We start from the raw sequence: 12,327 nt of genomic DNA on the forward strand, positions 1-12,327 counted from the left end.
ATACTTCGCAAAGTCATTGTGTTCAAACAGACAGTTTGTGAGTGCTGTGAATTGGATGCAGGTGTGCGTGGTTAGAATGAATGAGTGTTCTGGGTATTGCAGTCCATGGCGTCCATGTTTGTAGGCCGCAGTGCAGGATGGGAAATGTAGTCACTGGTTTGCTGTGATATGACAGTTCTGACATGATTGATCTTGGTTTATTTATTTATTTTTTTTACATCACAAAAACCTGCCATTTTAACAGGGGTGTGTAGACTTGTTATATTCACTGTGGGTTCAATCACCTGATGTTTGAAGGCATTTTGTTGCGTTTGTGTTAAACGACTGTTGACTCTGCTGTGGAGGAATTAGTTTGACGAATCACGCCGTTATGTCTGAAATTATTCCTCATGCTGCCGTATTGATTCTCACTCACGTGTTTTAACAGCTACAAATACAGCACTGAGTTCAAAGTACGTTAGGAAGATTGCTTTTATGTTGCTTACAAACTTAAATAAACAATCCAGCTTACGATTGCTTAATGCTTCAGTTTAAGCATTTAAGAAAATTGTGTGCAAACTTGTGTTAATGGATTAACATTTTTAATCTGAATGGGAAAAATTTCTCTCTGCTCTTGAATATATCTTAAATATATTTTATAGAATGCCGGAAAATGAGGTCAACACACTGTCAAGCAAGCTGTCCAAATTCAGCTCTCTGGGCTCCAAACATCGTTACAGGTTAGTAACTTGGGTTGTTTTCATCCAGACACTGCGTCTGAACTACAACAGTGAGAGAGGACGAAGGGAGAAGGTCTATTTCACATGTAGTTTAGTGAGATTATAGTTATTCGGGGTGTATTAATAATGCACTTTTTCTAGTTTTATAATGAACACGTATGGCATTCAGGAGAAGCATAAATGGTACAGGCAGTTAGATCAGTTATACCAGGGGTTCTTAAATTTGTAGCTCTCAGGTACCCCTTTGACTTGGAAATAAATCTCCCAGTACAGATGAATTTATTGTTCAAATATTAACCTCATTATTTAAATGTGTACAATGAGATTTTGGCTATTTATTAGCGCTATAGAGGTTTTATTCCTGAACTTTCCACTGACTGAATGTCATGTGATGGCGGCAAAGGCGGATGCAAATGCAGATGTGCATTTAATGAAACCAAACAAAAGTACAAACACATTGGACTGAACACAGAGAGAGAAATAACAGGAACGAAGGAACTAGACAACACAAGAAAAGGCAAGACAACGCAAGTGTGCAGTGCAAAACGTGACTTAACCCCAACTGTGAAACGGACAGGTGAAGACAGTCATGTGACGTGATCAGGTGAGGTGCAGTGGCTGATGGGAAAAGTAGTCCGGTGCCTATTCCGGCATATCCCTGACAGAACGCATTTTTATTAAAATTGTCCTTTGATTCAAGTTGACATTATTAATAGACCTAATTGTTTTGATTTATCGGGGATCGGATTAAACCCGTTCAATTCAACTTGGTGCAATTTTTTTTGGCTTTGTGATATTTGATGGCAAAATAATTTTTATCACATAATACATCTATAATAATAATAACAAAAAATAGAAAACCAAAACAGTACACGGTAAACCCTTCCTGAGTGAATCACATCTCTGTGAACTTTGTACATTTTTGTTTTTTACTTTACGGATATCCCCAGCGGACAGGTTAAAACATGTACAGCAATTACAGTAAACAGGCTGAAACACAGTCTAGCATTATAGTAAAGGCTAACACATGACCTAGCATGAACCCGGCTAAAACATGTACTAACATTACAGTAAACAGATTAACACGTGAACTAGCATGCTAATAAAAAGACTGACACATGAACTAGCATTCTGTTAAACAGACTGACACGTGAACTAGCATGCTATTAAACAGACTGACACGTGAACTAGCATTCTGTTAAACAGACTGACACGTGAACTAGCATTCTTGTAAACAAGTTAACCTGGAAGTCGTATTAATCATAAATATACAAAATTACCCATTCTTAATTAAGTAGTGAGGCTAATTTAATTGAAGGCACCAAGATGTAAAATTGGTGTTAAAAAGTATTAGTATGTTTTTTTAAATTCTGTTTTCATTATTTTGTTGCAATACAAAAATCGCATTAAGTGATCGTATTCAATGTTATTTTTCATAGTGGGAAGACCGCCATGCAGATGGGAAAAGATCAGTGTGTCAGTTTGCCCAGGCCGAATCTGGAGGTGGTGCGCACACGCAGTAAGACTTACCCAAAGAGGAGCACTCAGCCTACAAGTGAGCATCCATCCATCCATCTAACATCATCAACATGCTGTCTAATACATAAACACAAAAAAGTCACAGGTTTACATCAATGCACTTGTTCTAACGCTTTATTGTTTCCATAGCAACAGCTCATTCACAGGGACTCATTCACGCCGGACGCTTCACGTAACCTCAGATTAACAATAAAAGGATTGAAAACGTCTTGCTATTTAACAAGATAATACGGTGAAGGTTCTCCAGTGTCAGAGTTTTGAGTTTTCTGCCATGGGAAAGTCTTCTGGACAGGGTAGTTTGCGCTTTGCAGTTGGTAAGCTGGCGAGGGTACGACTCTTTATAGCTACTATAACATAAGCGATAATAAGAACTAACGCGATTCGCAGATACTAAAAGCGGTGGTGTAAGCGGGAATAAAACTCTTGCTCTGTCAAGCCGTAAAACAGTGCCCTGTCGTTGATGATTTCTCTACAGTGGCACACCTTGAAGCGATTTATTCCTTGCATAACACCATTCCCAGCTGTCAGTATGGCCTTGTACTGTACATGATCACACCACAGCCTTAGGATAATGGTACTTTATGTAATTATTAACACTACGCTCATCAGAATATACAGTTATATTGTAATGTGCTGCACAGGCGCGCACTAATCCTGTTATTCTGGATGTGCAAGTCATTCCACTCGCGGCCGTGTTAATTACATCGATTGTGAGATTAGGTTCACTTCAGTAACTCGCAGGTGTTTTGACACAAGAAAGTTCTATCCATAACAGCTTACATTAAGTCGTCTGTCAAAGAGCCCTTGGTTCTCCGAGGTTCCCTATCACCCAAACATGCTGTCGCTCTGGCTCTCTTTCGCAAATACTGGCTGTATGTGCACCGTGCATGTCATAGCACATGGTAAATTATAGTGATTGTAAGATTACAGGCTGTTGAAATCAGTATGAATGTCCTCCTCCACTATAACCATTTCCACCAACAAAACATAATCAGCTGAAAGTATTCCTTTTTCTTTTTCTTCACTCGCATGTAAGAAGAAGGCTTTTACAGGCAAAGAAAGAGTCCTGATTAGATTTATGTGAATGCAGTCCAAAAAAAACCCAAAGGATTCGATTGCTTCTGAGACTGCAGGAAAATGAACAGATGCATATCAGATGTGAGAAAGAAATCTAACTTGACTGTTTTTTGGACACATTCTGAAACAGACTTTAAAATATTTATAAATAGGTCATATTTAAATATTTAATAAAAATACATATTTAGTTTAGCCCTTTCAAATCCCAGATTATTAATCACTTATATTCTTAGTTATGAGGATTTAGTGGACACCTGACCATCACACTCATATGTGCTTGTTGAATACCCCATTCCATATTTACTCCCCTTTTGCTGTTATAAAAGCCTCCACACTTCTGGGAAGGCTTTCCACTGGATTTTTGTAGCACAGCTGTGGGGATTTGTGCACATTCAGCTACAAGACAATTACTTTGGATATTGATATCAGGTGAGGAGGTCTGGGGTGCAGTCACCATTCCAGTTCATCCTAAAGGTGTTCAGTGGGGTTGAGGTCAGGGCTCTGTGCAGGACACTCGAGTTCTTCTACTCCACCCTTGGCAAACCATGTCTTGATGGAGCTCACTTTGTGCACAGGGGCATTGTCATGCTGGAACAGGTTTGGGCCTCTTAGTTCCAGTGAAGGAAAATCTTAACGCTACAGCGTACAAAGTAGAGGTTGACTGATAGTGGATTGTACCGATAGCGATAACTAAGTCGGGTGGACCATGCCAACTGTACCATGAAAATATACTGTACTTTTTAAAATGAAATAAATGCATAAACATGAATGTAGATTAATTATTGATAAATATTAAAGTTAAAAAAAGAGATATGCATCCAACCTGAACCAAAAACTAACACTCCAAATACAAATAAAAATAAAGACATCTAAAATGTATATATTTTTAAAAACACACTTCAAATAACACAACAAAATTTGTCAGTGATTTAATTTCGCCTCTAGAGGCTGCTCTCGGACTGTATGATAAAAGTGGACCCTTCTCAGCCATTTCGCAACGGGCGCAACCGGGAAGAACTATCGGTGTGGGCTTTTGCAGATAATCAACAGTTCCTTCAATCGGATATCTGGGCCGATTAATTGACAACACCAATCAATTGCTTGACTTCTAGTATAAAGAAATTGTAGACAGTTGGGTGCTTCCGATCTTGAGGCAACAGTTTGAGGAAGGCTCACGTATGGCTGTGATGGTCAGATGTCCACATACTGTTGGCCATATAGTGTATCTAATGAACCGCTTGTTTTTATCTACATTAACAGGCTCAGTTAGCTATGAGCATTAATTGGCAGGATTATAGCCCAGTATTAAGTAAACATCCAGCTGATGCAAAAAAATATGAATGAATGCAGGTCTTGGAGGGAAAGAAAACCATTAGTTGTTCAGGTATTTATCTTTAGGCATATTATTCATGCCTATGAATTATTCAGTAACCCGCAATACAAATGATATGTATGGTATAAAATTACAAGAGAGGAATGAGAATCTGGAACCACAATAATTTCTCAGAGTTGAAGGAGTTAGAAATCGACTATGTCTAGCCCCCTCCTGTGATATTTGTCCTGCCTTCCCTCCAGTCTAGTCATCATTGTTGAGAACGTTGGGAAGCCTAAATGTCACAGACTGAGGATGCTTTCAGTAGTCCATTTGAAGCAAACCCTGGTGTGTTTTCCACCTCAGTGCACTTTCTTTGGGAAGATAAACACTGCAATCAGACCGGTATGGACCAAAACAACTGACAGAGCAACTGTGCACGGAGTGAACCCTCGTGTGGTTGAGAAAGTGATTCGACTTTCAAACCCAACTTCAGGATGTTATGTGTTTTGCAGCATTTAAAAAAAAATTTTTGCTGCTAAATTGAGCCGTGAGGCGCCAAAGGATAGAGCTGTAGCCATGAGTTTTGGATATTCGGATTAAAAAAATACAAAACAAACGCTAGATATGATACACTGAACATTTTAAAGTAGTCATTTATATAATTATCTAGCTATTATTTATTAACTGTTATCTAATAATCTAATAATTGCGTGTTTGCTGTGCATTATTTATTTTGGTGTTGAAGATTCGTCAGCGCTACTTTCTTCTCAGCCAATGGTTGGGGTTTTTGTTTTTTGCCAAAGTATGAAGCCAAACCAAAATTATAAATTTTGCTCTGATTCTGCCTAAAAGTTATGAAAACTCGCTAAGATAACTCCTACTGCTCTTCTAAATCATGCACACATTACACCGAGTTAGTCAGCAGTTTCAGCCTGAGATAATTAGATCTCTTACTTTACTTGGGGACTTTATTCGCTGATGGATCCCCACAGACACTGAAACCTACGCTTAAACCTGACAGTGATGTATTGTACTATGGAAGTGTAACATTAATCTAAAAGTGAAATACTGCACAGACTCCTCCACTGTGTCTTCTAGGCTTGAACAATGGGAGCCGATCAGTCACAAAGGCAGGAAATTCCCTGGGTGAAGGCCAGGCTAAAGCCAGCACACTCCCCCCCGCCAAGAGGTACTGACCTCATACACACTTGTTAGATAAAGACTGTGTAGCAAAGCAGATTGCAGACCTTTTGATTCAACATAACAGAGTGAGATTAAAGACTTGTTTTATGTTGTCCAAGCCCCAAAGTGTCCAAGACAGAGAGCGTTTCAGAGGATCAGCCAAGCAAGCACATGGCCCCCTGGGATGAGAACGCACCACAGAGGTACAGTTATGATAGAGGTCGTGTTTAAGAGTGGCTAACGGTTTGGATAATCCTGCCTGAATGCACGCAAACATGCACAAATACACACAATAGTCACGACTTATAGCAAGATACGGATCAAGTACTGGATTAAGTTGATTTCCCTTCCAACCCCTTTGAAAACAAATCTCAAATCACTCCAAAGGTATTAGTCAACAACTGTGTCTCCCATTACATCAGAACATGGGGCTAAGCTTTCTGAAGAAAATGCCAACAGCTTTGGATTTACCATTTTCCCTTTTATTCCACGCCACAGTTTCAGTGTGAAAGTCCGTCATTCTTTGTTTTTCCTCAGCGGGCTGTACAACTCGGCCAGCGAGCGAAACAAATCTCCCAAATTCCCAAACACACGTAGACGTGCACCCTCAGGAGGGAGCGAGAACGAGGTCATGAACTCCTCCAGGCACAGGTACAGCATGTGTGTGTGTGTGTGTGTGTGTGTGTGTGTGTGCGTGTGTATGTGTGTGTCTGTGTGTGTGTGTGTGTGTGTGTGTGTGTGTGTGTGCGCGTGTGTATGTGTGTGTCTGTGTGTGTATGTGTGTGTGTGTGTGTGTGTGCGTGTGTATGTGTGTGTGTGTGTGTGTGTGTGTGCGTGTGTGTGTGTGTGTGACATATTCACATGTGTCATGCTTAAAAAAACAAAACACTTCTACTGGGAACTGTTATTATTCAATTAATAATTTCCCATCAGTATCTAATCATTTTAATGACTAATAGAAGGGGAAAAAAAAGAAAACATTACACCCAGGTATTCAGGAAGTGCTTTCATTTTAAGGCGTGGCCTGATACGGCAAATGTGAAGTACTTTTAACATCCCGTACTATGACGTTTTTCAATCCTGTGGTAATTTCCCTACCACTAGTACACCCATATGTTTGCTAATACCTCGGGGCAGATGTGTTTCAAGCAGCACAGGAATTGAGAAACTCTATTCACGGGCGTTCTCAGATAAAGTCATGCACATTTCTGATGAGTCTCTTGCTCTGAATAAGCTCATTATCAAGCTGTTTATGAGCAGATTCAAGCATGTCAGAGCAGGAAATGCGATAAAATGCCCATGGTCTTGGTGACCGAAGCGGGGTTTTTTGCGCTGTGTGATTACAGCAGGCTTGTAAGATCGCTAGAGGTCACACTGTACACGATGAGCCCAGTAAAATAAATGTACAGTTTAAGTGATGTTAATACATTTGTTCTAATATGTTATTGTTTCTGTGGTAACAGATCATACACAGGGACGGCGTTTGTTAGGAGACGTTTATGGAACGTTTATGGAAGGAGTCTCGGTTGTCAGTTATTGGTGCGTCGCAAAGTTTCCCAGAATGGGAATGTTTTCGGGAAAGGAGTTTACGCAGAGAGAGAGAGAGAGTGACAGAGAGAAAGAGAGAGAGTGAGAGAGCGAGAGATAGAGAGAGTGAGTGAGAGAGAGAGAGAGAGAGAAAGCGAGAAAAAGAGAGAGCGAGAGATAGAGAGAGAGAGCGAGAGATAGAGAGAGAGAGTGAGAGAAATAGAGAGAGTGACAGAGAGAAAGAGAGAGAGTGTGAGAGCGAGAGACAGAGAGAGTGAGTGAGAGAGAGAGAGTGAGAGATAGAGACAGAGAGCGAGAGATAGAGAGAAGGCGAGGCCAGTGAGGGAATAACTGATTATCGGAGCTTTTACAGAAACAAGGAAGTGATAACAGGAACTAACCTGTCTCTCAGACGTTCCACAAGACAGTAAATCTAACCATAAACCGCTAAAATGCACGTCATGTTGCTCATTAGTAAACGAAACATTGTAATCGACGGCAAATCGCTGTGGTGTAAGTGGAATAACACACTCCAGAGCGTGCGATTATATGAAAATAATACACTCTGGGACGGTAACACACCACCCAGCGTGCATTATTTTCATATAACCTCACGGTCTGTTGTAGGGCTGGGTGATATATCGATACAATATCGTTATCGTGATAAATGATTACGCGATACACTTTTCTGAGATATCGTTGGTATGGTGATGTGTTTTTTTGTTTTTTGTTTTTTTTTTTACGTATTTTTACGTTTTTAATAATTACAAATTAAACTGTACTGAATGGATGGCGTTGATTTGTCAGAATAAAAAACAAACAAACTCAATCTCCTTTGTCTTTGTAGACATTAAAGAAACGTATCGTCAAACTCAGTTTAACATTTTTTTTTGTTTATCGTAGAAATGTCCTCGAGTATCACGACATGATATTTTTGTCCTGTCGCTCAGTCCTTGTGTATTGTGTGTTATTCCTTAATTATCGCATTCTGAGGTTGCATAAACAGAAACCTACACCGAAGTGTTTTGTTGGTGTTTTGTCATCGCTACTACTGTGTTTGCAGTCCCGAGAGTTTCGCGTCATCCTGTGCCACCCTTCTATTGGGTGATGAGCTCTGCAGCTAAGACTCATAAATCTGCTCACATTGGCAATAAATCGGCCGATGATAAAGATTCCTCCTTATGCGTTCCAAGACCTCTGATCTCCACTCATGACTTCGATTTAACTGCAGGGCTGATTCTGACTCTGCTCCTTGCAAATTGCAATACATGAAGTAAGGAATTTCACTGTGCTGTACTTGTGACATTTAAGTCTGTCTTTCTTTTGTGGAAATGTACTAAATATGGTTGTTGGACTCCCTCTAGTGAGAAATCATTGTAACAGCGCTTTCATTACTGCGAGACAGTTCACTTATTAATGTTAATCAGAATTGTGCTGGGAAAAAACAATGCAACCGAGACGAAAAACACACTGACGTGCTTTATTCATATTTATAAGTGCTGCTGTTTGAATAATATAGATAATAATAGAAATATTTCTACAAAACATGATTAGAGATTTGTATCCAGCGCACTTCATGCCGCATGATTGCCTTTGACTCCTAAGCTGTAAAAGATGTAAAGAGATTCAGATCACGAATATCCTAGAGCTTTAGACTCGGAGCAGAGACGTCTAGATCCTTCCTCAGGCTAGGTGCTGATGAAAGAAAGCCTCCGAATAAATAAGTAGTGTTAAGAATCAAAGCGAATAGGGAGTTTGTAGAGACATGGATGGGGAAAGCCAAATGATCAGATCGTGTGCTCTTACAGGAAAGTGAGCAGTGAGGATCCATCCAGCAAACAGCACCGGAGAAGGTGGGCAGTTCGGGTTATTTATGGAAGTCACTGCAAAGTTTGGAATGATGTGTGATTTTTTTTTTTTTTCATCTTGGCAAAAAAGCATGTTTTATATTGACAAAAAGTGGTAGGCTGTAAGATATATTTAGTGCAAATCACCCAAAATCACGTATAAAACATAACAGGACACAACAACATATACAGTTATATACTATTATTATTATCATTACTATTATTATTATTATTATTATTATTATTATTATTATTATTGAGGTCACTGAGTGATACATTTTAACATGAATAATCTGATTATTTTCGTATAATTTCTTATATAATCTTATTATTTCTCTCGAGATATATATCTTGCCTTCTCGTCCACTTTTAACCCGTCTTGTTTTTCCCCTCAGGTCACGTTCCCGTGGCAACACAAGCAGCGGCAGTGAGTCAGAGAATTCCAACAGAGAGCATCGTAAGAAGAGGAACCGGTGCGCGATCGTTCCTTTCCCCACGCACTAAAACCAAATCAGTCTTGGTGGTCTTCATATAGAAACTTTAAATCTTTAGCTGTGCTTACACCAAGCGTGCCTAATAACTCTGAAACTGCTCATAGAGAAGATATATTATCTAATTTAACAAATACAGGATGTTTTCGTCTAATTGAACATCTAATAAGTGCAGATCGTGGGCCGTGATAGTTGTTTGTACGCGTGTGCTGTAGGTCTCGGCAGGAGAACGAGATGGTCGATTCTGGACCGCAGTGGGAGGCTGTGCTTCGCAGGCAAAAGGAGAAAAACCCGAATGACCCCAACCACCGCCGCTCGCGCCAGCGATCTCGATCGTCAGTATTTCCAATCGCGCTTCTCCTTTCTAAGGCAGAGGTTTCTTAAATGTTAACCCCCCCACCACCACCACCACCACCACTCAAAACTCGTTCTCATAAGATTTCCTTTAAAATCCTATCTTTCTTTTTTTTTTCCACCAAAAAATGGCAAAATTATTAACACACAAAAGAGACAAATACAAATCTGTTGAAACCTGTGGGCTGAATTAAAGCGGGGGCATTCCAAACACTGAGAATATAATAATAAAAGAAGCGTAAGAGATCCTTGAAAATCCTGCTGTTATTCTCTTCAGCTGAAGGTACAAGTGTGGGGGTGCTCGTCATCTTAAATCCAGGGTTTTGCATAAGAAATTTGCACTACTTAAGAAATAAGAGATACTTTATATCTGAAAAACGATGCACAGCAGCTCATTCGTGTATTGTATATTTACTCATTTTCTTAAAGGGTGTCAGTAATAGATTATACGTTTTTGGGGTTTTTTTGGTAGGAGAAGTCCAGATGTTCAAGCTAAAGAGCAGCTGTGGAAGCATATACAGTAAGTAATGATTGACAGAGTGGCTCTGTTAAAGCCTGTGTGAACTTATTTACTTGCTCCTGGCAGACAAATTCTGTGGTTTGATGATTCACTCTGTCATGGTTGAAATGATGTGTGTGTTTGTGTGTGTGCGCAGGAAGGAGTTGGTGGATCCATCCGGTCTGACAGAGGACCAGCTGAAGGAGATTCCATATAAGAAAGTAGAGTGAGTGAATCAGTCTCTCCTGTTGTGATCGAGATCCAGAAGCATGCTACTGAAAATATGTTAGTAATTCTGAGCAACTTCCGACAACGTCCGATTACAGAGGTCCGAGTGTGTCCGAGTACAGAGGTCCTTGGAATTAGAAATAGAGTCGAATATAGCTTTAAGGTTAACACCAACTGTATCCACAAGTACTGTATGTGGCAGTCATTTTATTCAGGGTGACCCAAGGAAGTCTCTGTCCTATGTAATGCTTGAATAAGGATCTATATAAATGTTTTTTGTTGTTGTTTTTGTTATCGTATATAAAAAAAACGCTCTTAATGTAAGCATCAGAAATCCAAAGAAATGACACGGACATTGTGATGAATGGAAAAGAATCTTCTTAATAAAAGGCGCACAGACACAGCAGACAAAATACCATGACTGCAGGGAAGCTCGTTGTATTCATCACCACACATTCAATAATTAATTAGAAAGTACAGTAAGATTTCATGAAACAGCATCAAGCATAGCTATCCAAAGAAGAATTGGTGAAAATATTGCAAGCTTCGTCCCGTTCAGGGGAAAAAACGGCAATGAAGATTGGGCTCTCAGAGAGCTGAGTCAGATGATCTGACTCACTAACAAAAAACGAGCTGAAATTCATAATTCATACGACAGGTTAATTGTGAGCAATATTTAAGTGTAAATCTGGCTTATGGGGTGATTTTGCATGAGGAAAAAAAAGAATTTCATTCTGTCTCCCCGTACTGACTGTCGATACGACGGAATATCTCCTTTCAGAACGCAAGGTGACCCGATACGTATCCGGCACTCTCACTCTCCCCGGAGCTACCGTCAGTACCGGCGCTCACACTGCTCCGATGGAGAGAGGTCTGTCCTCTCAGAGGTCAAGTGAGTCCAGGAATAATTCTGCTCAATTCAAAGATCACGTTTCCCTCGATAGGTCATTCCCAGGCGACAGCTTGAACGCCAAACCCATCCACACAAAGTTATTCCTGGACGACTCAGCTGTACCTTGTTTTATTTTGACCACCGACTCTGTTTCTTTTTAGCTCTCGGACTGATCTGGTGCCTCCACTTCCTGTTACGCGCACTGTAGACATGACAGGGTCCAGTACTGCCACCTCACAGGTCAGTTTCCGTTCTCTGGAACAGTGCTTCATCCAGGGGACACACTATCCTGCACAAGTTCAGAGTCTGTGAATATGAAGCTTCTGTCAAAGATTCTCCTGTCAATCAGGGGGATTACTGCGAGTTCGTGTATGAGGAAGAGGGCAGATAGCTCTTTCCTCTGAGTGTGTTAAGCTGTCCAGTGACACAGCATGAGCAGCAGTTTATTTAAAAAATGCAGTCGTCTGGCTTCATGTGACTCAGGGGCAGCATGTATAAGCCTTCAAACTCCCCAACTGCTAGCTGCTGTATGATAGGGGAGAGTTAGCTAGTGGGTGGGATTTGGCAAATGACTAAATTGGGAGAAATGATTATGTGAATCAATGAGACATCCATTAAAATTCATACAACACGAGGCTTAACTTATCAAGGGCTTGG

The 12,327-nt window shown here is 40.2% G+C and overlaps 1 protein-coding gene across 8 annotated transcripts in view; it reads left to right on the forward strand.

Annotated features, from left to right (window-relative positions):
* The window catches only part of epb41l4a (erythrocyte membrane protein band 4.1 like 4A), a 51,071-nt gene that overhangs the window by 32,981 nt on the left and 5,763 nt on the right, over positions 1-12,327 (forward strand). For 4 of the 8 annotated variants that reach the window (XM_047160934.2, XM_017490038.3, XM_047160933.2 and 1 more), the window contains 12 exons: positions 642-719; positions 2,159-2,274; positions 5,749-5,839; positions 5,952-6,035; positions 6,370-6,483; positions 9,168-9,212; positions 9,602-9,679; positions 9,913-10,032; positions 10,524-10,571; positions 10,708-10,776; positions 11,560-11,670; positions 11,832-11,910. In XM_047160934.2, coding sequence (XP_047016890.1) covers positions 642-719; positions 2,159-2,274; positions 5,749-5,839; positions 5,952-6,035; positions 6,370-6,483; positions 9,168-9,212; positions 9,602-9,679; positions 9,913-10,032; positions 10,524-10,571; positions 10,708-10,776; positions 11,560-11,670; positions 11,832-11,910 — 1,033 coding nt within the window. The remainder of the gene's footprint in view (positions 1-641; positions 720-2,158; positions 2,275-5,748; positions 5,840-5,951; positions 6,036-6,369; positions 6,484-9,167; positions 9,213-9,601; positions 9,680-9,912; positions 10,033-10,523; positions 10,572-10,707; positions 10,777-11,559; positions 11,671-11,831; positions 11,911-12,327) is intronic. The other 4 variants (XM_053686930.1, XM_047160937.2, XM_053686929.1 and 1 more) reach the window with 3 other exon arrangements.

The sequence above is a fragment of the Ictalurus punctatus genome, chromosome 16 (assembly GCF_001660625.3).
Source record: "Ictalurus punctatus breed USDA103 chromosome 16, Coco_2.0, whole genome shotgun sequence".
Taxonomy (NCBI): domain Eukaryota; kingdom Metazoa; phylum Chordata; class Actinopteri; order Siluriformes; family Ictaluridae; genus Ictalurus; species Ictalurus punctatus.